This window comes from Aulostomus chinensis, chromosome 21 (genome assembly GCF_037954235.1).
Source record: "Aulostomus chinensis isolate RoL2024-O1b breed Wild chromosome 21, RoL_Achi_v1.0, whole genome shotgun sequence".
NCBI classification, from domain to species: domain Eukaryota; kingdom Metazoa; phylum Chordata; class Actinopteri; order Syngnathiformes; family Aulostomidae; genus Aulostomus; species Aulostomus chinensis.
The window spans coordinates 17381804-17409340 of NC_141340.1; the positions used below are offsets into that span (position 1 = coordinate 17381804).

Here is a 27537-nt window from a genome sequence, read left to right on the forward strand (position 1 = left end):
ATGAGATAACTGTTCCTAAGCCTTTGTCATTAAAACAGACCCGTCTCTCAAAGAAGAAATACAGCTGTGGAGATTTGAATATGTCCAAGACAAACCACCCAACAATAGCTTCTCCTTCAGAGCCTTTCACTGCAAGCCTGTGGTGGCTTTTGCCCTGGCATAGCATGTGAATATTTACACAAACCCTGGTTTGCAGACCTGCTAATACATGACTCCCTGCTGCAACTGTTTAAAACTTGTGTGTTTGGATTACTTAAGATAATACAAAAGGCTAATAAAAGAGAATGTATCAGAAATGTTCTTGTATTTTCACTCTTGTTTCTGTCTAGCATTTAGTGCGCAATTTCTTTTGGATAAGTATACTGCCACAAACCTTAGTTCATTACCTCACAAAAACCTTATTGTGATACAAAGTTGTTTATTCAAGAAAAGTTGACTGTTTTTAAAAATGTCTGATCTTTTTTTTCTTTATGGGGTTTATACAGTTACACAGTGTATAACACAGTATACTGTATACCAGGGTATACCCTGAAACCAGTATCCTTAGAACACTGATATGTACATTTTAGAAAATGTATATATACCAGAATAAATTGATTAAATTCAGGGATTTTATAAACTTTACTGAATTGCTGAGTTCTTGCTGTGCTGGGAGGATACTGGGGGATATTGACAGGTGTCTATCTTAAGTCACAAAAATGACAAAATATAACACTTTCCATATTTTGAGCACCATGATTTGTTCATGCAGGTCTTATTTCACATTGCATTACCTCTTCCACTACTACCTTGACTGCACCTCATGGTCCAAACTTGATATTAGTGCAACTCTTCGACAGCGCAGTCTCTTTCTCAGCCTCCCTCTTTTTACCTGTTGTCCCAGGGTGTCGTCAGCCATTGCCATTGTGTTCCTGATCAGTAACTTTGCTTTAAAACTGCCTGTCGTGAGCAAAACTCGCAAGTAATTCAGCAAGCCCGCTAACCACGGGGCTGGGAAAACCATCATCCAATAACAGCCCTCTCCCCCCACCTGTCAGCTTCACAGCAGCACCAAACACCAGCTAATTGGTTTCATCTGCATGCCTGCTAGGGCAATAGAATGGTGTGTAAGGGATGACCTCATCACTCCTGCATACTATAAACACAAGGTCCAGACAGTGTTATGATTGTTGCTTTTGCAGTTAATCTGTTTGGTGTTAAAGCGTGTGTCACTACAGCATGACAATGCCTAAACACTCAAGGAAATTGTCGTCCTAGATGGTAGAAAGGTTGATATCCAGGTTGACCTTGTCCTTGGGAGCAGCAATTGACGAGTCTGGCAATTGGTTTGGACAGGGGGCATTAACAGAACACGGGGTAAGGATGGGGGTGTGACGGTAAAGGGGGTCCGACTGGAAGATCGAGCAGATTGTTGATTGCTTTTTTTTTTGTGGTAATAATGAATAGTTTGAGGTTGCTTCTGTAAGGGACAGCGAGCTGTGGGAGGCTTTGTAGAACAACATGATGTTGTAATGGGTACGGGAGTAAGATGAGCAGCTGAGCAACAACTTTCTGAATACACTGACAATTATTGAAGATTTTGTAGGATGTACATTAGAGCAGCGATTCTTAACCACAGGGCTGCGGCCCAGACTTGAACGGAGATATCCATGAGACGCTCAGTTACAATGCAGCTTTTGATCACATGGTGGCGGTAATGTGTAAGTCACTTGTTTAACAAGTTCCAATAGAAGAGAAGAAGACTGCCTTCTTCTCTCTCTACGCCACCTGTAGCAAAAATTATGAAGAAGTTTTTTAAAAAGAAAAAATGAAGAAGAACATTTTGCTTAATACAATCCCAACTTCATCACGTATAGCTTTGTAAATGGAGGTAGTAAGGCAGTGCCGAGAGCCCAGTGTGTGGAGAGAGGAGGTGGGAAATTTGGTTCCTTTTATGGATTCGAGTCTTTCTGGGTCCCTCACTTAACAGATCTGGGTTAACGAGTCTTTATGAGTCACTTGAGTCAGTATCACTGAGAGCAGGGTCTGGGTCGTCTATAGAGGAAGTGCCACTGACCCACTCGGTTGTGAGTCTGAGTCTGCTACCGCGGAAGAGCCGCAGATCCATTTGGTTTTGTGTGTCCAATTCTGCTATTATGGAAGTGCTACGTGCAGGATGAGTCTGGATCTGTGCGTGACAGCTATGTTTCTGGACTTGCAAATACTGGCAGCTAGGCTACTTGCTAAAAGCTAGACAGATGGTAGAGCTACTGTAACTAGAATACACAGGTTATAAGGAAAGTTAGTGATGGCCTGACTGTAGCCTAGTGGCAGCAGCAGGTGTAGGACGAGAGGGACGCGGGAGAACGGAGATGACCGACTCGCCAGTCCTGGGTTAGTTAAAGGATCTGAGTGAAAGATGCGAGTTCGTCCGAGTCAGCCCACTTCTAGCGTGGGCTAACGCTGTCCAATGAGGCGCTGAAGCCCTCAAAACTACAGAGGCATCTAGAGACCAAGCATCCAACGCTCATGGGAAAGCCAGTGGAATTTTTTAAGAGGAAGGAAAATGGGCTGCAGATGCAGAAAAGGTCTGTCGTGTCACTGACTGGCAACTTTCAATGTGCACTGGAAGCCAGCTACATTGTCTTGATGTGTGTGCAGGTTTACATACACATATTTAAGAAGTCTTTGTGATGATCGCATCTTATCTTGTCATTTTATTTGACAAGGTTTTTGCATTTTAAACAGTAAAAGGATTTGATTCACTATTGAATCCAAATCAAACTGAGAGTGAAGTCAATTAAACCTGTACAGTGTTACTATTTAATGGGCCTTGGCTGCTTTGAACTTTAAAAATTGGGCCTTAAGTTCAAAAAGGTTAAGAACCCCTGCCTTAAAGGACACTATTACAGAAATCTGGCATGAAAGTGGGGGGGATATGTATTCTTAGTTGTGTTTTAAAAGCACCAACAGGAGTTACAGGTTGAGAGTCAGATTATGATTAAAAACAAGTACGTTGAATGGACATGCTGTAATTGTCGAAAAGAAGCAAAGGTTATCTGCCTGATTGTGATTTTGTGGGGATAAACATAAGCAGTCCCCTCACGAGGCAGCCTCAACTCACCGTGAATGGCTTAGCTGACCCCTTGTCGTCCTTGCCTGATATGACTTTGGCATTCTTTCTGGTTTCCCTCAGTCTCTCGATCGTAGGAGGCTTCACAAACACTACAAATGGTTTAAACTCTGCTGTCCGCAGGTGTTTTATTGTCTGAAGAAAAGACAAAGAAGTGAACAAAGGAAAAGTGTTAATGAAATCAATGTGGTGCCATACAACCGGGGGGTTTTGGGGTGGGGGGGGGTTGTCAGCGGTTGCATGATGATTGAAAATTATGTTTGTGCTTAAAAAGGTCTCGTGTGACAACTGTATGTATGTATGTGTAACAGTTTTCCTAGTGACTACAGAAAAAAAATGGTGTCCGGAAAGTAAAATAACCGACAAATGTTTTGATAATCCACTAAACACTGTCGACATGTTCACCGGCAAACACGCGGCCGTCTTGTCTTTCCTTTCTAATGAAACCTGCACAAAATCAATCACAAAGCATCCAACCCTGACCTCTCATTAACCTCCAGAGGGGTAAAGGAGAGTGGTGTTCGGTGAGGACTCACACTGAGCATAGCCATCGCCTTCAAACCTCAAATGATGAACAATAGATAAGCAACAGAGGAAGCACAGGCGATCACTCATTTGTGCTTTCATCTGCCACTCTGCAAACAGTACCTGTCAGAAGTAACGCGCTTTGACGCAGTCACTAATCAGGTCTATGGCTTTCTTGTAAAATGTAGTGGGAGGTTACTATGGGTTTACACAACCCCACGAATGTAGGCCAAAAGCAGAAGATTACATAAAAAAATGTACATAAGTAAATGTACTTACACCCACATGAACTTCCACAGTCTTTCCATTACCGAGGGCTGTCGCAAAAACCCCTAATGCTGCTCAGATGGCCTGAGAATATGCCAGCCTAATCTACACAATGGCATGTGCTGCCTCCGTGTCATGATCCACCGAGCGTAAACAAACAGAGGAGGAGGAGGGCGGAGGCTGCACAACACCAGCTTGGTCCTGGGTAATGGTAAATCCTGCCCAGGAGTCTGTTGGGACTCAATGACAAGCAAGCCGTTTGTATTGGTTCTGATTATCACCATCAAAGACACACAAGCCAAAGAGGAAATCTCTGGCCATTACGCCCCCAAAATGCCCCATTTAAAATCTGCTTTGGTTACCCAGTAACTAACCAAGACATGAAGGAGGTCAAATGAGGGAGATCAGCTTCTAAGATAGATCGGGAGAGTGGTTCCACGGGGCGAAAAACACAAGGAAGTGTTGGCAAGAAAGAACGGTATGCAGGGAGAGACAGGGACAGGTTTGTGTCACTCACATGAGGCTGGAGATCCAACAGGCACACTTTGTTCTTGGAAAGCACAGAGCGTATCGAGTCTAGACTGGTTCCGTAGTAATTCCCTTTGTACTCGCCATACTCGATAAACCTGGGAGATGAAATGAAAATACACTGATAAAGAAAACTAAGAGGATTGAGAGGATTGTTGAGCACAACTTAACACCTCATTCTTAGCAGTATCTAAGACGAAGTTCATTCAGTCTCCCTCGGCAACATTTGTTGTTGTTTTTTTTTTCAAATGGTACTTCTCTAAATCCATTTTAGAAATAATAATCTATAAATCCAAAGACAAAGGAGAATTAGTCTCCCCAACAGTGACAGAACTGAAGATGGCCTTATTTAGCAGAACCTAAAAAAACCCAACAAACAGCCATTTGGCCTGGCTTATTTTCTTTTTAAATATAATTGCCTTCATTTCTCTTTCAATCACTAACACCTGTTTGTTCCAGAAAGACCGAAAAACCCAGAATGTCCAAACCTTCCCTCCTTAATCCACAAGGACTTAAGCCCAGCAGGCAACTGCTCTCAAGCAAACAAACACTTTCCAGCAGATAATCTCCTCTCTTTCACAACAATCAGCTGTCATGAAAAGAAGAAAGCCACGTGTATTTTTAGCCAAAAACAAGGAGGGGAAAAAGCAGCAAGGAGACTGAAGACGTGGAAAGAATTTCAAGCTCATAGTAAGGCATGGTATGCTCCCGGTCTGCTCACGGTGAGCGGCTGCTTCAGTCAGGCTTCCGTGTAAAAAGAACATTTATTGATAATTGCTCATGTAAGGAAGTTTGACTCTGCTCTTTTTCACACAAGCCGCTTCTCTAAAAAGAGAAAGAAGATAAATTAATTTACCACCACTGATTTCCGTGTTTAAAAAAAAAACCCTCACACCTCACACGGCAGCGTACTGTTGGTTGTCAGAGAAGCAGGTTTGTGGATTATTTTCAGGCGAGCCAGGAGAGGTTTGACCAAACGTACAGGATTGACTGCTGCCATTTTACACGCGGGGCTTCCCTAGGAAAGCTTTTACATAGTGATTCTGTCCAGTGGGCATTGTTTCTGCTGCATGCAATGAGGCATAAAGCAAACAAGTTACTCTGACTCCTCATCTACATTTTGCCTTGTAATTTCAGGATGGCCCATTCAAGAAGCCCACATCATAGGTTTGTTGTCACTCACCCCTCCAATTCCCTGAGAAACATTGCATGCCTCGATCCATACCACAACATGTCCTAAATATACACCGAACCCCCCCAGCCCCACCACCACAACACCTCCTTTCACTTATCCTCGCTGCATGCTATGACACTCTAAGCACTCACAAACAAATGGTTTCCTGCATGTCACATGTGTTATATGTATATGTTTGCGTGCATAAGGGCTTTGCATGCGCGCCCTCTGTATATCTTTTTTTTCTCTCCTCCTCTTTCCAGCTCATATGAGATCTACAAAAAGGCATCAATCATTCTTACTATTACAACTTGCATTTCAATTTGTTGGCCACAAATGTCAAGGCGGGCTGCATGTGGCTGGATTCAGAGAAAGCGCAGAAGGCGAAAAGGAAGCAAAAACAGGAGACCTTGGGGCCAGCGTCTGGAGATCTGTTACCAACGCATGTCCTGGCCCTGTCAACACCAGCTCAGACTCAGTTACAAAGACACACAGGCAACAGCAGGAAGACTGTGTTTGAATAGAGGTAGAAAATACTGGAAAAGTCTGACTGCTGCCTTCATGGTCACCAGACAGAATCTTTTGTTTTAATGAGAATGAATGGTTTTATGATAGGTTTTGTTATACGCAACAAATGAATGTCTCTCAGGAAATCTGGACGGTGGCAATACTGAGATGATCATTAATATCTGAAAAGCCCCGGAAATGACTGATAATGAATGCACCGGCTGGGAAGTTCTGGGCAGATACGGATGTTCAAATGATAGCCAATACCGATGTTTTCTTGTGTGCTAATTATTATGATAATTTATTGTCCAGAAAGTGCAAGGAAAATGAAGGAATCTTGGGTGCATTCTCTTTGAATGAACACAAATTCAAATTGAGGAACACATACCCCCGCAGGGCCGGTACAACCTCATCACATCCAGATCCACATCACTTCCAAAATCTAATCTCAGACAATAATAAACACAGCAGGACTTATTTTACGCTTGTTTCTACTCCCATTTGTATCGCATATTTTTGGCATGATTATCTGTTGTCGGTGTCCACTCGTTTTTCGGTCACTTTTCCTTTTCATTGACATCAGCTGCAGTTTTGCTTACTTGTTGTTTTGTATATCTGTCTCGAAGAGATGTTTGGAAATGAAATGGTACTCCACGCCATCGCTCTCCTGGTGCCTCTTGGCCCGACTGGTATCTGAGAGAGAGGGAGAGAGAGAGAGAGAGAGAGAGAGAGACAGAGAGAGAGAGAGAGAGAGATTACCTCAAACCCAGACCGTCTGACTCACTGCTGGGACAGAAACCATCTGAACTGAGCCCCTTATTAACATTGCTGAAGGTCTGAAACGGCGCACTTGGCCGTGCCAACCCTTGTATATATCGTAGTGAAATGGCACTATAAACGCACAACTTGCAGTACTAAACCCAGACACATAACTGACATGCAGCAGAGGTTTACTGTGTCATATTAAATTTGTCTTTTGTGATGTTGCTGCAGTGCCCACAGAAACAGAAGCCAAAGCCTGAGCTCCCAGTCTTATCCTCTGTAGTGTAACTGAGTTTAGAAGCCCTAATTAATTCAAGTCCCTACATTTACTTGGCCATAAACCATAAAGCCTTGCTGTTAAATGGGTGGTGGCAGCGGCACGTGCAGGAATCATGAGCATGCAGCACTGATGGATTTGTACGCGTCGACGGGTGAACTCACTCTTGACGCTTGTTTCAGGAGCGCTTCAGAAGGTCAAAGGGGAGAAGTGTACAACCCATTAGACGCTCTGACCAATTCCAAAACAAACTATTAAACGTTTAACATCTATTGACCAAAAGTGTCGAGTCTGCTCTCCTCTGAGGTTTTCTTTTTTCTTTTTTTTTTTTTAACACCTGTCGACGCTGCACCCTGGAGTGGGCCAATGCCTTTCATTCTTATGATCCAGATTGAGCCACGGGTTTTTAAAAAGCGAGTTGATTTACATAATGTTGCACACACTTGAGAGTGAAAAGAAAGCCATAGGCGCTCATGGAAAACATAAAGAACCTCAATCATTTTTCTGTTAGGAACTTTACAAAACAGCAGTTGGAAAAACAAAGGGAGGGCCAGAACAGTGTTACCATCAGATAACAAATATTGAGTATGCCTGTCATTAAAAAACACTTAAGACACGTTGCTGAACAGCCCTCAATGGTTCAACCAAGACTATCCACCGTGTGTTATTTTGCCATCTGTTCATAGCACTGAAAATAATTGCAGCTCACCAAAAGAATGTGCATCCGTTCATTTCCAAATTCATGGAAAAATACCAGGAAACTTGGATTCCAATCAGACTTTTAACCATCAACTCTAATGACTTGTCGCAATTTTCCTTGTGTTTCTTCGACGGCTGGTTTACATTTTACAGCAACAAACCAGAGCAGGAAAGAAAGAAATCCCAATATCAACCAGGGCCATAAGCCAGTGGTCTGCTGAGCTCTAGTTTTCAATTGAACAAAAAAGGGGTAATGATTTTGGGCTTAATCTGAAACAACAGCAAGTGTTAAACACATCCATGTGTCCACTGACACCAATCAAACATCCAAAAGAGGACAAGAAGATACTTTCCGAGTCTCCTTCCTCTCGATGAAAGCCGACACTTGTACCATACATCTTCTACATGAGTCAGAAACAGGTCACATTTGAAAACAATTAACAGGCCTTGTGGAAAAAAGGACCCACCAATTGGAGATTAATAGCTGTGACATTTCAAGTGTCAGACTTCAACTGGGACACCTCCATAATTCGACACGGCATGGAGCAAACAAAGCCGTTCATATAAGCAGTCTTCATATTTCCTAAAACCTTTGTCACATTTTCCCTTCAAGCCCCAGATGATAACTACAAACATTAAAAGTGCCAGTGCCTTTCTTAAATGCATACCTGAAAAAGATGGATTTCTGTCTTTATGTTGGCTTTAGGACTCTTTTGAACTGTAAAAACTGTAGTAGATTTTGTGTGTGTGTGTGTGTGTGTGGGGGGGGGGGGGTCAAAATTACGGCAAGCTGTCGTGTAGTGGTGGTGGAGGTGGGGGACAAGGAAGTTTGGAAAAAAAATGAGAGGGAAACTGACAAAGGACAGAAAGGGAGTAGCCTGTGTCGGTTTGAGAAGCTGTGGAACGGTGAGACATCAGGGGGTAAAGGAACACTGTTTCCTCCATCTTTCACAGCCTGTCAGGCCAGCTGGGAAAAGCTGACACTTCCACAGGAGAACCAACTGATCAGGCCTTAAGAGGACAAGCTGGACTGCCTTAGAGCTGCACTAGGTGTTAGTAACTGGCAGCTGCTGGCGTGTGTGTGTGTGTGTGTGTGTGTGTTCATGTCTCAGACACTGTGTCACACAATGTGAACACAAAACGACAATGACTGAGCGTAACATTGAAAGTCTTTTTTCTGATTTTTTTTTTTTTTTTGCTAAAAAAACTCCTGGGTAGCCTTCGTGTCGTCTGAATTTAATCTGACATTTCCACGTGAATGCGTTTCCTGCTCTAGTGTCGGTGGACAAATGTACAAGCAGTTTATTGAGCACGAATGGCTTCAGACCAGCAGGGAGAGGTGCAGCGTAGCTCCACGACAGCTGTTGGAGATTCCATTTTTGAGAGAGGCCCTTGCTCTTGACAACAGCTTCTTATCTGAGCTGCCCTAAAAAAGAAGTAAACTGAAAACACTCTGTTTGCTGTAGTCACCATTCAAGAGGTCATCAACTATTCTAGAGGCTGAACCGCAGACTTTATAGTCCCCCCCCCCCATAGAACCATGGCAAACAACATGTAGGGAACACAGCAGACTGTGAATAATCATTAAAGAAATATATTTACTTTCTCTGCTTAAGACACAAACCACCTTGATGAGACCAAAAAACATGTAAATCAATGTGAATTAATTTCTCTATAACCAGACCAGCGTTATGAAGATGAAATTGCGTGCTGCACTAAAAATATGACAATGTTTCATGTATTTATCTATTGAATGCACCTCATACCCAGCTCTGGTCTACTCTTCCTCCCCTGCTGTCTGGCCCAGCTGCGTCCTCTGACGCTACTCCAGCTCTCCACCAATCAGTGCTGGGATTCCCTCCACGTCTCCCAGCACCAATCAACCCCTCCAGCTCTGGTCCTCGTGGTTTTTTGCAGCACGTTTTCAAACACCCATTCTGATTATTCTGTACACCCATCCACTCATTGTTGTTTCCACACCCCATTCTCACACACACACACACACACACACACACACACACACACACACACACACACACACACACACACACACACACACACACACACACACATTGCTAGGGCCCCTTCATTGTAGATCTAGTGGTAGCTTGTGCGACTGTTATTTTTCCTCGTTAACAAATAAATGCCTACTGGTTTTTAACCACTGATCTCAGTCTGCTCGTCTGTTCATTGAATTTTGCTCCACTGGTCCTCAGAGTTGTCATTCAGAACCGTAGCATGCAATACCTCAAGGAATGTATGTACCAAATACCATTCAGAACACAATGGACGAGTCATAAAGGTTCCAAACACAAACATGGAGGGAAACAGGTTTGACAGACATACTTGAGGCAATGTAACATGTGAGTGGAGTGAACTTACGTGGGATGGTCACACTGAAGTGCTGAGGGTCAGAGATCAACAATTTCCTCTTAAGCTCATTCAAGCCAACTCCAGTTGGTCCTGCACAATTGGAAATACATGATGAAAACGGCAGATGTCACATGATGTTTTACACTTATCTCAGATTTGGCCAGAGGCATTTCTTAATGTGTTTCCCTTCTTTGGGCATCTCAGTGTCCGTGATGATGGCGCTAGAAGACATTTTACAAATCAAAACAGCACAGATGCAAAAAAAAATATATTTTTTTTCTGCAGTTTCAGGGTCCTATTTTCAGCATTGGTGCTCTGTAAAATTGGCGTGGCCAACAAATGAATATTCTCTGACATGGTCCTGTAGGTCCATCATCAGCATTTGTACTGTATCGTACAAAAACAAATGGTATTCTCCATTGTTTGGAGAGAAGGGAAAAGACCAAAAACGGATCATAATTTAAAACGGACCTTTTTGCTATTAGTCAAGTTCTTTGCACCCTACTTTTTACCACCCACGCAATTTGCTGTCATGCGCCTCTCCAAGTAGTCCTACGATGAATAAAGCCACCTTGACGAATGAAGCTGGTGGAGCTCCCCTGTAAATAAAAGGTTAACTTTTCTAGGCTTTTCTGTTTCGGCGACCGTATCCAGTTAACTTGTTTTTCTGTCTCCCGGCCAACATGGGGATGATGAGGTTACACAAAAAAAATTAAACAAATTAAACAGAACGTTAAATGAATCTAACATGCTGTTACAACACAATCCATCCAGGAAAACCATTTCAAGCGCAGAAAAATTGTCTGAGGCATTTAAGATGATGAAACTGCAGAAATTCTAAAGTAACAGTCATCTCTCATTGCGTTTGGACAGAATAATGAAACTCAAATACAAGAACCACGAGAAGGCAAGGATTACTTTTGTTGTGTTGTCACAAGTCAGCTGGATTTTCCATCATATCCCCACTGGGGGAAACTGAGGCAAGAGTGGAAGAGGAGAAGGCGGGAGAGAACATTGGAGTATTGACAATTAATTCAACTGTTGGACAAAAATGCGAGCGTCCTCCTCCAATCTTTAAAAGCCAGTTCAACATGTGGAGATGTCAAAACCAATACTACTGAGCAAATAAATTCAAGTAACACACAAGTATTCAGACACACGGATACATGCAGTCCTAACTTGGACTTTTAAAAGTGCAGTGAGCAGACAGGAATAACAAGGCACCGATGGGATCACAATAGCCACACAAAAAAAAAACGGACTAATCTGTGCACTGGAGCTCGCAACATAAGAAAAAATAATCACAGATACAATGATCAAGGGTGTAATACAGTATGAGACAAGAGGGGATCCAGATAGAGAGAGATTTACTGACGGCCTCGTTGTGGTGTCGAAAAACAACTTCTGGGATTTACTTAACCCTGTGAGGACCGCATCATACGTGGGTTTCTGCGATGCCTGGGTCACCAGTGGGATCGCTTCTTGAGAAGTTGTGATGCTTTAGGTTTTTTTTTAAAAAACAGTACTGTGTGCGCAATAAATTGCCCCTATAATCATATAGCAGGTGTTGCAAAGAGGACGTAAAATGAAATTCCTGTTTGCAACATGTTAATCAGGTTTTTTTTTCTCGAACTTGTTAGTATAGCCGATAAAAAAAAACTGAACATTTTCTGTCAATCACTAGATGGTTCAAGTTTTACAGGGTTAAGGGTTGCAATCAGAATTAGAGCTGGAGAGGCCGAGGCACAGGTATTTTTTCCACTTATGACACTGCGTATGCATACTTTAACTGAAAGGGGGGGGGGGCAATTTACAACCATCCTTTAACAGTGGATAAAAAGTCTTTTTTTTTTAAATTTTGTGATTGATGTGACTGTCATAGCTGCTGCTTGGTGGAAGCATCGTAGACAAAAGACAAAGTGCTGGGAAGGAGGCAGTTTTACAGCACGAGAATAGTCACTGATGCACATAGGTCTCACACACACACACACACACACACACACACACACACACACACACATACACTGATATAAAAAAAAATTCATTCTGTTTTAATTCAAAACACTTCATGTGTCCCCGAGGGACCAAAAAAAAAAAACAACTCCGAAAAAAGTTGGGCTGGAATGTCTCCTATTACGTTTTCATGACCAGATTTCACGACTTACATTTCAATAGAGAGAATGTGAAAATAATTATATAACGTTTTTAAACACTCATCTATTCCTGCGATGCCAGCGTCCAACACATTCCAAAAAAAAAAAGTGGGAATGTGCTAAATTAGGGCAAGGGCAAATGAGGTAAAATAACGAAATGATTTTATGACTTGAAACGGGCGATGTTCATGAAGAGACGGCAACTGTGATTTGGCACAGAAGAAGCATTCATGACAAGCCTCCTTTTTTGAGAGCGGAGGACGGCCAGTTTGCCAATAACTGTGTGAGAATATTACGGTGAGTTCAGGAACAAGAGGAAGGGATTTGGATATTTCACCTAAAACAATGGATGAAAAAGAATTCAAGGAGGGCCTTGGAACCGATACGTTCAGGGCAGACAGGAACTTTTCATCATTCATCTTTCACTGATATAACTTTCTTGTTACTTTCGACAAACGCTTCTGCCAAAATGTCAATTAAAACCTGACTGTACTAAAAGAAATCATTTTGTATCCAGATTGGCGGTCAATTTTTCCGGTTTGGGAACAGGTGTTGTGGTCGGATGATTCAGCAGGTCAGGTCTTTTTGGAAGAAATGGATGACGGGCGCTCCGGAGACGAGCTGGCCCATCTAAAGCGCCACAGCAATAAGTCCCAATGGCAGCATCTATAATTTTGGGGTTTCATCAGTGTCCTTGGCATGACTGTGATTGCACCATGAATGCTGTAAATTACATCATGATTTTGGAACAATATTACGTTGGCTTCAAGACAACATTCCATTTCCAGGGATGCCCATTTCAACAAGACGACATTAAAAACTCCAAATCGCCGACGCTAGGATGTGGCGGGATCGTGTGCGGGTGCTGGAAAGGCCAGCCTTTAAACCCCAACTTCCTCCAAGAAGAACGTGGCACATTTTGAAATGTAATTTTGAAAAAAAACAAAAACCCCACATAAGATTCATCACTTGGCGTCTTCGTTCTGTGGCTGTCGTTAAGTTTTGTGTGAAGGAAAGGCGTTATTTCAAGCTGGTAAACGTCTCATGGTTCTAACTTTGCTGAAACAATTTCAATCAAAATGAGTTCGTTTTTGACACAAGTATTTGTTAGTAGTAACAAGGGTATGCCATCAGCCTCACTGGCACTAACTGGCACAAATGTTTTCTAACAGACTGGACAAGAAATTGGATAAAAAAAAAAGTCCATGGCAGAGCCTCTCAGTGCATTAGCATAGTTCCACAATGTGTGGACAGTCAGAGGCAGTGCTTGATCTGAACTTGAGATTCTTTGCATGCCTGACGTTCTCAGCAGGCACTACAATCACATCAAATCTTTTGGAAAATTTTTTTCAGCAGGCAAATGTGTTTAGCAGGCTACTCGGCTAAAAAAAAAAAAAAAAAATGGACAATGAGTTCACTCAGCTATGCAGATTGGGTGGAAAAATGGGGGGAGGGAGGGAGTTAAAAAAAAAAAAAAAAAAGGAAAAAATCCTCTATTTTATGGAGAAAGACTGCTCTCCTTTTCTCTCGTGATATTCCACGCCAATCACCTGCGTTTTGCTTGGTGTGTCGAAGGACAGTTTTGGAGTCGTTTGCAACCCCCTGGATAAAAAGTCTCTTTAAAGCATAACCCTTGAACAAAGGCGACCCTTGCAGGACGACCTGTTCACACCCCGCACTTTCACTCTGCAGCTGCCAACCCACGCTTCGGGTCACACTGTGCTGTGATAAAGGATAAACTTGCTTCCTCTGGACTCTCAGGTATTCTATTGTAAATTCAAAATGTTAAAAAAAAAAACAGAAGATAATAAAAACGGCTATCTTGGCTATCAGCATGAGGCACTGTCTGGGTTCCATCTCACGCAAACAAGCACACAGCCAAGCAAAGACAGCAACCAATGTTGACCGGTAAGTTGTTTTTTTTTTCCTGTAAGAGAAAAACGTTACGAAGCCTAAGAGTTGAGACCTTGGGTGTTTTTTTGTTTGTTTTTTTTTAAATGAGGAGACATTTTGAGTGACTTTTAATGTGCAGGAGGAATGCAGCTGTATTTTTTGAACAAGGTTATGGACCGGTGTTGTTCGAGGTGTTGAATTAGCGCAACATCATCAACTCTTTCACAGCGATGCAGACAGGAACCTCCATACCTGCTTGTTTCGTTGAATCCGTGCATGGATGTCAAGGAGGGAGCCCCAACACTAGCATTGACGTTAACATGTTTGTCTTTTACATAACTCCCTTTCTTGTCGCTGGTGATGCATGGCTGCAGGCCATCTTCTGAATAGTTTGGATACTGAATACTGAAGCTGTACTACCACCCTTCTAAAAGGCACAGAAAACCATGTAGTCCTGTTTCAGTGTCTGTACGTAATCCACCTCTTTGTCCATTGTTTTATAAAATGTCCCAATAGAACAGCGACATTATAAATCCAAACACCACAATAAAGTCGTACTGTAACTCTACCAACTTCTTTGGCCTAAAATGCATATTTAAATGGTGATTATGCGTTTTTCTCTCCCTTCATGGGTTTCTCTCACTGGCCCTATCCTGGTTATTCTACTATTGCAGGTTGCTGTGCCAGTAAAAATGTCAGACTTAATTACTGCCCTCATTAGAAGCACAGCCTTAAATGTTCTAAGCTTACTATCCTTCATGCCAAATGCAGAGCAGCTCTCATGCAGTTTGCACCTAGAGCTCCAGGGCCTGAGGGAAATCTCTGGACTCCTGAGCCTCACCCTTCCCTACCAGCTTGCTTCAAAACCCAGGCAGGCAATATTATAGTTCTGCCCGCAGTTCTGGATTAGTGGGGCTGGCTACCATAACTGATGCTGCACCCCCAAGTTCAGACCCCAAGTTGGTTTGTCGGAACAGATGGAGTGACCACTTTAATGCCCTTTTCTTTTAAAAAGCCCTGAAAAAAATTTGGCAACCTTCATTTCATCAGGGGATGCTCCATAACAGCGACCCTGCAAGAGGGAGTATTGATCACCTTTACACACGAACACATTCACATCTGGAAGTACGGCTTACACACGAACACATTCACATCTGGAAGTACGGCTTACACACGAACACATTCACATCTGGAAGTACGGCACAACTGCGGTCTGATCTGCTGCTGACCACTGATTTCAACAACAACAGTCGCTCAAAGGCAACTCAGCGGTGATGATTAGGCCAGGTTCATCTCTTTCCCCACCCAGATTTATCCCACTGTGATTAAACTGACAACCCCCCCAGGCACAAACTTGTTTCACTAACTTTTAGGCCACCACTGCCCACTTTTGATAGTGCAGGTAAATGAACCACCAACAAGAGGCAAACATCTCTGCATCTACTTTGTGCTTGGGTGACAGACAGCGCAGAGGTTATCCACCATGTGAGAGAAATACCGCTGATATGCTGTTGCTTCGAGTGCTTTATAATAAAACTTTTTTTTTTTTGTCAATAAATGGTTGTCCAATCCGAATTGTAGCTTCTTTTGAGTGACTTCAGTTACTGCTGAAAATCATCACAGGCCACATTTCAGTCACCGTTTCACATTTGCGCCTTTTTTCGACATCGAACATTGAAACAAAATAATATGGAAATGGGCACAACTCTACTGGGAGTGTGGTCGTGATTCAACACTCGTCGATCAGCCGCAGCATGATGACCACTGACAGGAGAAGGGAAAACAATGGTTTCATTACATTTGCACCTGTGAGCGAGTATGAAACAAGTGAACCTCATGTCCTTGATGTGTCAAGAAGAAGAAATGGGGGAATGTAAAATCTGATCCCGCAGAAGAACTTGGAAGTTACGGTTACTGAAAAATAAAGAATGCTAGTTCTGCTCTTCTTTTTTTTCTCGGAAAACGTCAGAAAACGAAGTGCATCACCGCTTGCAGCATACGGACTGAGTGGCCACGCTCAACCCTTCTCAAGCCCCCAAATGATAACGGTTATTGTTGATGTTTTTACTTTTGTTTGTTTCACATTGTAAAGCTCTTTGGTGCAACTTCAGTTGATTTTAAATGTGCTACATAAATCAAGTTGACCTTGACCTTTACCCGTGTGTCTGACAAATCACCTGGTTGAGGAACTTGATCCACGAGACACAAGTACACAGATAACCACGCGGCAACTTTTGCAAATTTACCTCTGCTTGGGAAATGAACACCAAATTAAACTAAACAATAAAGCTTGTTTTTATGATTTAAATGATGAGTAGATGCCATGACTAAAAACTATGTAATTGAGAGTGGGTTTCACCCTGCCAAGAATTCAAGAATGAAGCGTTGGTAAACCCCACAACTGTGAAAGTTAGACGGAGAAGATCTGAGAGAAAAGATTCTGAAGAAGAAATCCAGGGACTCTGGTGAAAGGAAGAAGCAGAGAACATTAAGCAGAGCCCTCCTCGCCATCACACGACAAACTGACGAGAGATTGTCCATCAAATGACAGAGCTTAACTGTAAATATTCACATGAGCGTGAATAGAGGGAGAGATTCAGCCTCTTTTTCATTTGTTTATGACCTACGGGAAGGGAAATGGCTCTGCTAATTGGATAAATGCCCGGTGCATTTAGGTGAACCAGTGGCTGGTCAATCGGGTTTGAGGGAACCCCAAGACCACGCTGAAGAAGACAACAGTGGGCCTGTGTTGCCAGTGGCATTTACTCACAATTTAATCTCACAAAGTTTGAACAACTGCCACCAACACGAATACTGGAACAAATTCTTGAGTTGTGCACCTCTTGTCTTAATGAATGGAAACGCGTTTGGGTGAATCAATTTGAAAATGAGAGGAATGTTTTATTCCATCTGTCTTTGGGACATTCTTGTCATTTTTTGTTGCGAGTAAGAAAACCTTAAATGGAAAATAAGGAAAAGACTTGCAGTCACTGATGGTAAAGTCAGTTAGAGGAAGATTTAAGTCTTTATTGATGCACCTGGGTTAGAATATTGCTTCACCATTCACTGGCAACACTTGTCATCTGACAACAAATACGGAATGACAGAACCACTGAATTCACTTCAAGACCTTGGCACATTTCACTCTTTAGTGGCTTTTGCAACACCACCTCTTCATTGCAAGTGTTAACAATTCCATCAGACTTAAAAATGAAAGAGTACTGAGTGAGGGGCTCTAACTGAACATGTTATACTGTATGTGTCTGACTAATGTAAGGTCTGCTTCGTCAATTCCACTTCAAGCTGAACAGTCTTAATCCAGAAATATGTCCTCGAGCTCCCATTGGGCGAGATTTGTGTTGAATTGATTTCTTTATAGAAACAACAACAAAAACTGTCACGTGAGAGGAAGACAGTGATATTAGTGTTGTTATTTTTGCAATGGTTTGTGTCCAGCATACTACTCACCCACTAGAATCACCAGCCTGTGTTTAGCTCCACTTAGCCTGCGGTATTTCGTGACCTCTTCATATGTGGGCACATCAGCCATGTCATACATTTCACTCCTCTTGCACTCGTACATGGATTTGTTGGTTTTCTTGTCTCTCCTGCTGAGACGGAAGCTTCTCCTGAATCCAACTGGAGGTCAGGATGAAATGGCAAATGTAGGAAAAGAAGACAGAAAACAAAATGTGAATCTACCACACATGAATAAAGTTAGTGTGTCTATGTGAGTTGTGTAATTCCAGAGCGACCGTTTGCACGTGTAAGCCCACGGCTGTGTTCTTCAGTCCATGGAGGTTTCTGTGTCTCGACAAACACCTCCCCTGCTCCATGTTCTCCTCTGCATATATATATAAAATATATATGTGTGTGTGTGTATGTATGTATGAGTATATATGTGTGTGTGTGTGTGTGTGGTGTGTGTGTATATATACACATATAAACATATAGGTGTACTATATGTATAAGTGTACTTGTGTGTGTTTGTGTACACACACACATATATATATGCATACATACATACACACATACACACACATATATATATACATAAACAGTATATATATTTTGGGGGGGGGGGCAGAATCTGGCCTGTCGCCCCCTGTCCCCTCATCAAACCATTGTCATCACCTCATCGCCACCTCAAGTCTCCATCAATATAACACTTGTCATTTTACTATATGCTTTATCATAACATTTTTATCCAAGCATTCAAATTTTAAATATGATTATCATTAAATCAGCAGTGGACACACACACGCACACACACACACACACACACACACACACACACACTGTGCCCGTGCGTGCTCAAGTATGTTAATGAGGGATGCTCTAGCACAATCTTGGGCACCAGAAAACATCTGTGCCATCGACCAAGAGGAGCTGGTCTCTGGTCAATGGCATTAATGTGGGAAGTGGTAGCTGAAGGCGCGTCAATCAAAAGAGCACATGCCATTCAGCTCTATTGATTCTACAATGTAATATTGGCTGCTTCCTCCCATGCCTTCAGTAGATTTCTGCTGCCCCCATATGGAATCATAAGTCATGCATGACAGCTTCGTCTGGTGCACGAGGGGGTTTGCGTCTCCAGAGTTGAAATGCATGCACCAATGAAGTAGCAACACGCCAAGTCCTGGTGCACCCTGGGCTTTAAGGGGAATGACACCACACACTAACTGGTTTGAGTTATGTCACCCCGAAACACAGCTATGAATTATTAGGTGTTCAATATCTGCCTCTTTGCATTCTGGTTTGGACTCTGATTGTGCACCCACTAAAAACCAAAACGAAGTCAAGTTAAGTCAGTTGTATTTGTAAAGCACCAAATCACAGCACAAGTCATGTCATGACACTTTACAGGGAGAGCAGGTCTAGCCCTGCAACAGTGGCGACGAAAACCAAACAGAAGGACAGAAAGAGGCAGAGGTGAAGAGGAAGACAAAGGGGAGGAGAATGGACAGACAGGGATGTGAACAGGTGATGCTAAGGGTGTCAGTTTTAGCCTCTTCAGGTCTGGAGCCTCCTCCAGCAGCAGCATCAGTCAGGGATCTAGGAAGTGGGGAAGCACAAAGGCTCTGGAGAAGAAGACAAGTGAGTAACACATATGCGTACAGGAGGACAGAGAGGAGGAGCCCAGTGCACCATGGGAGATCCCCCAGCAGCCTAAGCCAATAGTAGCACATCTAAGGACCAGCCTAAGCAGCCCAACTATAAGCCTGATCAAAAAGGAAGGTCTTTAGTCTGCTCTTAAACCTAGAGAGGGGGTCTGCATCCTGGACTGAAACTGGGAGACGGTTCCACAGGAGGGGAGCCTGATAGCTGAAGGCTCTGGCTCTCATTCTACTTTTAGAAACTCTAGGAACCACCAGTAACCCTGCATCCTGGGAGTGAAGGGTTCTAGCTGGGTAATAGGAGACTAGGAGCTCTGTCAGGTATGAAGGAGCCTGATTGTTGAGGACTTTGTATGTTAGAAGGAGAATTTTAAATTCTGTTCTGAATTTGACAGGGAGCCATGTAGAGAAGCCAATACAGGAGAGACATGGTCTCTTCTACCAGTTCTAGTCAACACGTGGGCAGCAGTGTTCTGGACCAGCTGGAGAGTCTTTAGGGACCTGCTGGTGCAGCCTGATAGGAGGGAGTTGCAGTAATCCAGCCTGGAAGTGACAAAGGCAGGGACGAGTTTTCCTGCATCTTTTTGAGACAGGATGTGTCTGATCTTAGTGATGTTACATTAAAGGAAGAAGGCAGTCCTAGAAATTTGCTTAATGTGGGAGTTAAAGGACAGATCCTGATCAAAGAGAACTCCCAGCTTCATTACGGTCCTGCTGGAGGCCAGGGTGATGCCATCCAGGGTACCAATCCCATTAGATAATGTGTTCCTAAGGTGTTTTGGGCCCAGCACAATGACTTCAGTTTTGTAAGCTGAACACGGCCCAAACACACGGCACACACAAAGAACTAATCGGCAACCGCCTGGTACCGTAAATGACTTAAATGCAGCTCTGTATGTGGTACATTTGGTACACTGGCTGGTTTGTGTGTGCAGGTTATTTGACCACAGCTGTAATCGCTGAATTGTTTATGGTTTGTGGATGTGTTGATCTGATGATCTACGATGGTATCAAAAGAATACATTTATCTGCAATTTGGGAACAACAGTTTCACATTTATGACAGATGGTTAAGTCTAATCAGAGGTAAATCTCCAGAATTACAACACATCATGTCCCATTTTCTGTGTACAACCATAGTTTATTCTTAGTCATCTCTCACTTGAAGGAGGGAATATGATGCCATTTGCTCAAGTAGGATTAAGGCGGCATCAAAATTATGGACTGAGAAGAAACTCAGGAACTGAAAAAATACCTGCCCCTTCAATATTTTCCACATTTTTAAATAACTGTGGGCCTGGGCAGACGATGCAGACAACAGAGAGTCTGCATTCCTCTCATCTTGTTCTTTTCTAAACAGTCAGTATGGAGCTATGACTATGGACCTACGATGAGTCACCAAATGCAATGCATTGTAATTCAGTGGAGTAGAAAAAGAACACTTTATTGCATGACCCTGTACATGATGTACTTTTACAATTAACATTTAGGACAGACTTTGACTGTAAGCTGTGTGTGTCCTTCCTCCTTGGGTTAATCAACAGTCGTACCTCCACCACACAGTGGAAAATACACTCCCTGCTCATCTGCATTTGTCCTAGAGACATCAAGCTCAGTGGCTGACATCATTACATTGAATATTATGGATCTGATTTAAGCAATCTAAAGTACATGGTAGAGGCCAGCACCTCGCTGTATTCCTAATTAAATGCCAGACCATCTGCCGGAGGAAGAGAAATTCACTGATGAACACCACAATAATCTTTCTTTTTAATTATAACTCCTGCTGAGCAATGGCACGGGGACAGGAATTTTGTGGAGGACGAACAAAATTTTTTTTAAATTATATGTCTCTCATCCACACAGCACAATGCCTGACTGGACTTTAGTATGTTTATTCCACATCACACCAAGCTTGAACTCAGAACTGTCGACTCCAAGGGCTGTTCATGAGCTGGTTGAGCTAGTTGCCAAGTGAAAAACAACAGATGGCTTCACAATGTTTGACTTAACACTTAGAATGCTGTAGAATGTAGCTTTTACTCCCATGGGGCAACAGTTGGGTTGCAGTGGGAAAATTGCAATCTCCATTTAATCCAAGAATTTCATCTAAAAATGACAAAGGCATTAATTAAGGGTAAGTTGTTGTGTGTGGCAAACTAAGTAAAGATAGAGAAACCATCAAAAAAGATAATTAATTCGTCCTCACAAAGCTAAAAAGCAGAAAATACTTGGGGACTGCGTAACTCCACAAAAGCAAACTTTAGGCACTTTCATGCTTTGACCCAAAGTTGAAAACTCCAGTGAGGGCAGATGTAGCAGTGTGGGGGGTTTTCTGTAGAGTGAGAGGGTGGTGACACCTGAAATTATATGGATTTTCTATGAAGGGGGTGACCAATGACTGCACGATGGTGAAAATGTCACTTCCTGTGCCCACTAGGTGGTGCTAAAAGACACATGTTCCCTGTATTTTGTGTTGCTGTCAGAGGTAAGAATCCTGGGGGTGCTGAAACTGGTGACATGAAAAGGGACCTTCTGATTTCCAGCCAGTAGTCCAACCACCTGGGTCACTGCCACCATAACAATGGGGCGGAGTAATAATGGCAATATGACAGAGGTCCATGTAATCAAGCAGACGAGTACTGGAAACTGGAACTGAGACAGAATTGTGTTCGGTGCTGAGGGATTGAGGATATTGTAATTTCACTCCTGTGTTGCGTATAAAAAGCCGATTTAAAAGTATCAAAGTGTGAAAAATTCCGTTTTTTTTTTCCCTCCAAATTGTACTCATGAGTTTGTTGACAACATCGAGTTATATTCTAGTAATTTATTTTATGAAAGATCGATTACTGTATAGGTGAGAAGAGGCCTACCTTCGGGTGAAATTTGAAAAGTGCTAACAGGCATGACATGATGGTTTTTTTTTATTTTCAAAGTTGTAAACTTCAGATAGTTTCTGTAACTCCACCATCGGCACTCACAGCCCACAATGCCTGTTCAAGAAGTCTGGCATAGGAATGGACCTGTGTGCAAAGTTTCATTCGTTTTCATGCATGTGAAGGCAGATTTCCTGATTAGACAGAGAAAAGAAGAAACACAAATACAAGATGATAATGATATCCCACTGAAAGCAAGCAGACACTTTTCAAGTACTTTGATTTGTCGTCAATTCCAATGTAAACAAAACTTGTCGATTATGGTTAACCTAATAAAATCATACTCATTTCAGTCAGGACCCCTTTCATCAAAAACAAACCATTGTAGTCAGTTTGATTTTGTGGTAAGGCTCTGTTGTATGGTTCACATTGCTGGTACGTTACATTGCTTGTATTGGCAGCTTTTACTAACATGAGCAGGGATTGGCTGGGCTTGATGTGAGGAGATATATTGTATGTATATTGTATGACCTGGAGGACAACAGGCTAGGATAGAGAAAAGTCAAGCCAACTCAAGCTAGAAATGATGGAAGGATGGGTTTAGGGCTTGCCAATCTATCCCATAAACTGAACTTTTGACACAACAAGGAAGGTCAATGTCCTATGCTCCACAAAAAAGGACCAAAAATAAAAAGTATGGCTCTGCTGTGACAGCAGCAGCCCCATACGGTAAAGAACAGTAGTAATGACAAGTTAAGTGCTGCTGATCAAGTCAGAGATGGTACAAAAAGCAGAGGTTGGGGTGCAGGTGGGTTGAGACCTTGAATATTGATATTTCCCAATACAGTACATGAATGGGAATTAGCTGAATTCACTAAATGCACTTGCAGTGCAATGCAATGCAGCAGGCAGGCTCGGACCTACTTTGTCCACTGGTATAGTAAGGTTGCAAACTGAGCATAATCTAAAAAGAGCACTTTGTTTTTGGCTTAACAGTACATGAATCACCATTCCTTATCTGGGGTTATAGTTAAAGAGTTATGCAGTGGCCCTCACATTCACATAAATCCTCACTTATAGCTCCAAGAAAACTAGGTAGAAGTCTCTCTGGTTAGCCTGTGGTGGGTGAATAAAACACAGCCATGTGCAGCAGCACCCCATCACTCAAACAGCTGCCCCTTCAACATCTTATGAACAGCTGTGCTGTAGGATGGACTGGCTACCCGTCCAGGGTGAACCCTGCCTCTCGCCCAAATGCTGCTGGGACAGGCTCCTGCTATCTTGCTTCTTATTTCATAGATATTTTCTTTCTTTTAATTTATATTATCCTTTCTTCTTCCCTCTGTAAATGCTGCTGAAACAATATAAATTTCCCCTGTGTGGGATTAATAAAGTGTACTTATTGTTATTAAGTTCTGCATGCATGACTGCTACAGCTTTAGGAATGAGCTAGAAGCCCAGCTTTGACCTTGGTTATTCAACTCAATAGCTCAAGCTGCGTTATTTGCTAAGACACAGTCGGTCTCGTTGTGTTGGAGACGAGGATGGGTGTCGCCGTTGCCACTATGACTGATGCACTGCACTTAAGCTAATGGACAGCACTAGGCTGCCCTCCGACCAGACAACAGTGGTTGAAAAATATTCAGAACATTTCATTTTAATAAGATAAGATAAGATAAGATAAGATAAGATAAGATAAGATGGACTTTACTGGTTCCACATCAGGGAAATTCACTTATTTCAACAGCATAGTCAAGAGAGATAGACAGGTTGAACACAAAAGAGAAAAAAAGACATAGTAAAAATATATAGAGAGAGAAATTAGAAATAGAAAGAACTATGAAACTGTGAGGGCGGCATGGCTTGGAGGGGTAGTGGCCAGCTCCCAACCGAAGGGTCGCTGGTTCAATCCTAAAGACCCTTAAGTTATCTAATGCAACTAAATTATTCTCTCCCTTCATAGGTTTTGTTGTAAGGGGGGGGGGGGCATGGCTCAGAGGTAGAGTGGTCATCTGGCAACCGAAAAGTCGCTGGTTTGATCCTCACTTCCACCGGTGACCATGTTGAAGTATCCTTTAGCTACGATGAACTGGCGACCCGTCCAGGGTGAACCCTCTCGCCCAGTGTCAGCTGGGATAGGCTCCAACCCCCCCCCCCCCCCCACCTCCACGATCCTTAACAGATAAGTGGTATAGATAATGGATGGATGATGAAATGATAAAAAACAACTGTGCAAAATACATACAAACAAAATGATAAATATGAATGACAATGGATGTTGCATAGGATAGTGAAGGTAAAGAATTCTAGGACACGATGTGGCGTGAGACAGCAGTGACCACATCAACTTTAAGAGATGGTTGAACAGTGACGGCTGCTGGGATGAAGGACCTGCAGGAGTGTTCTTTCTTCCCAACAGACCACTGCATAAAGGCTCACAAACAGCACCATAGAGTCATAAAAAGTCCTCGACAGTGTTTTGCACATGCCAAAGGACCTCAGCCTTCTCAGCAGGTGGAGCTGACTTTGGCCCTTCTTGAACAGGACATCTATGTTGTGAGTCCAGACGATTTTACTGTTGAGGTGAACGACCAGGTATTTGTAGTCAGTGCAAACATTACCTCTTAAAAATCAGATGGCCTGCAGAAGGGGGTGGAAAAGGGACATACTGAGAAGATTGTTTATGCATTTTGGTTTTTGTTGTTGTTGTTGTCAATTAGTTTTGAATTATGACCACATGTAACTTCATGCTGTAGCCCAATTGTGTTGTCCAGCCAAAAAGTCCCAGACAGTCACTTTTGCAGAGGCAACTTGAGTCCCAGAGGATTGTAAGTGTGTGTGTGTGTGCTTTTGCAGAGAGAGAACTATGAATTTTGAAGTCTGTGTGTACCTCAATGACAACAGCAACATTTTCATCAACAGGCACCTGGTCGGTAATTCCAATTTATTGTGAGCTTTCGGTCCTCCCCCAAAGGGATCCAACCCTGGGCCCGATCCAAACTACAGGAGACTGTGGTGTGAGTTCCAGTACCATCCTGCCTCTTCCACTGAATGATATAACAGTTCTGATTTGGTCTATACTCCAAAACCCATTCTCTAATCAAATGTTCACCAAATCCTCAGTGACCTGAACCCCTTTATTGATTTGGTTACACTTTAGGGAAAACATGTTTGACCGAGTTAGACACAAGTTTCAAATCTCTTTAATCTTTTTTTGGTAAAATTCTCTTGTATATACTGTGTAAAATCATTAGCGAAAAGTGTGATCAGTGTTGAGGTCTAATGTTCAATGCATGACACCTGTTCTTGAATTACTTTTGCTTCCTGTGCTCATTTTGCATGATGCACTCTCATTTACAGTTTTCCATATTCTTTTTGTCCTGTTTGTTTAAACCTTCAAGCCATGCCCACAAAAATTGATGGGAAGGCATCTGGGGTACAAGTTTCCCCTTTCTAAGGGGGGTTTCCTTCTCTCATTGCTGGCTCTAGAGTCAAGCAGCAGCTCTGAGCACGGGAATCCACTCATCCCCAAGTAATACCCCGGGAACGCTTTTGGCCATGGATTTTATACACATTGCATCACTGAAAAAGGCATGAAAATTAAAACAAACCAAAAACTTCAGACAACAACTGCATACCCCCTCCCACCGCCTCCTTTATTTCCCCGTACAACCTCAGTAGCATTACAAAAGCATCTGTGAGTTCTAGGATTTCAAACTGTTTGGAATGGGCCAACTTTAAATCATACAACCACATCCAACAGGCTGAAAACTCATGCAACAAGTACTCTCATAGAGAAGATGTTATTATAACTCAATTTTTTCTCTCCTCCTCCTCCTCCGGACATTCTCTCATTTCAGTAAAACCTCATTCTGGTTTGTTGGAAAAATGCTGCAAACCCACTAGAGTGCTGGATGTTGTTTTGGTACCCAGGAAGGAAATGAGAGGCTGAGGTCATTGACCTCATGGAGCGGACAGGGTGACATTGAGGGCAAGCCAACATGGACAAAGAGGACTAGAAAAAAAAAACAAAAAAAACAAGTGGTGTTTGGCATAGTTCAGCTTTGGGAAGTGACCCTACTTCAGACTGGCAGACATGCCTCAAACTTAGCATTTATGCACTTGTATGTGCACTGCAATCTGGAGTCTCAAATGCTGTAGTGTACAAAGACAGTTCTGGGGCTCGTTATCCTCCTGACTTCCATGTCTGAGCAAGTGTAAAGAGACGGATAACGAAAGAGACAGAAAGACAAAGACATACACCTATAAGTGATTGTTGTATGAGCCAGCTAGGATGGCACCAGTGGGGCAATAACTTATGATTTGTCTGAAAATGGAAGGTGTTATAAAAACATGGTGGGGAAAATTTGTAGGGAATGGTTACCTCTCTTGTAGCTTTCTGGAAAGGCAGGCTATGGTAACTGTCATTACATCTGACCAGAACCACATCAAAAAAATGCTGGACCTTGGAACAAGGCATGGAAAACAAGCCATCCCTTTAACACACATCCATCCAGAGCCATTCTAAAAGTTTTTTTTTTTTCAGAGCCAAGGCAGAGGGAAAAATAAGATAACGACTAAATTAAGCAAATCTATGACTTGATCTGCCATTACAGGCTCATATACCACCACAGGGTTGTCTTTTTTTTTTTTTTTTTTGCATTGCTGAATCAGTTCCACTGCAAAATCAGTCACGTCCTTATTAAAAAACAATAAATGTTTCTCAGTGGAGACAACAAAAACTGGTTTTAAAAAATAAAGGGTTTGATGTAGTTCCGAGGAATTCAAGCAGGGACAGAAATGTTAGGAAGAACAGTCTCAGTGCCTGTTTTTAAAGTTAATGTATCAACAACGGGGACAGGAGGACGGTAGCAAGGTTAAGAAGAAAGAGCATCTCTCACCTAGTTGGAATCCACAACTATAGTCTGCATCCTCTGGTGATGGACGGAGACAGAAAGGAGAGGCCAGAAGAGAGGTACAGCATTATGTTAGAATAGTCATGAGTAGGACAGATAAACAAGCACCTTATGCTCTGCACAAAACACAGGAAATATGTAATTTTTTGATAAAAAAAAATGTACACAACCTATGTGTACATCAGTTAAAGATTAGAATGAGTTTAAACAGTGGAAACACAGTTTATGTAAGGAGAATTTGTGAAAGTATGAATATGAATGGTTAGATTGTGTGATAGGTTAGGTGGCATTGTCCAGTGCAAGAGCGGTGAGCTCTAGAATAATGAGACGAGCCAAATGCAAACACTAGGAGGGGAAAG

General features: G+C 42.5%; 1 protein-coding gene across 2 annotated transcripts in view; it reads right to left on the reverse strand.

Moving 5' to 3' along the window:
- Window positions 1-27537, reverse strand: part of mpp7a (MAGUK p55 scaffold protein 7a) — a 123238-nt gene that overhangs the window by 7482 nt on the left and 88219 nt on the right. The window contains exons 13-18 of one of the 2 annotated variants that reach the window (XM_086192124.1): window positions 27164-27196; window positions 17739-17909; window positions 10234-10314; window positions 6713-6806; window positions 4422-4530; window positions 3104-3247 (exon numbers count right to left, since the gene is read on the reverse strand). In XM_086192124.1, the coding sequence (XP_086048250.1) occupies window positions 3104-3247; window positions 4422-4530; window positions 6713-6806; window positions 10234-10314; window positions 17739-17909; window positions 27164-27196 (632 nt within the window). The remainder of the gene's footprint in view (window positions 1-3103; window positions 3248-4421; window positions 4531-6712; window positions 6807-10233; window positions 10315-17738; window positions 17910-27163; window positions 27197-27537) is intronic. The other variant, XM_086192125.1, reaches the window with a different exon arrangement.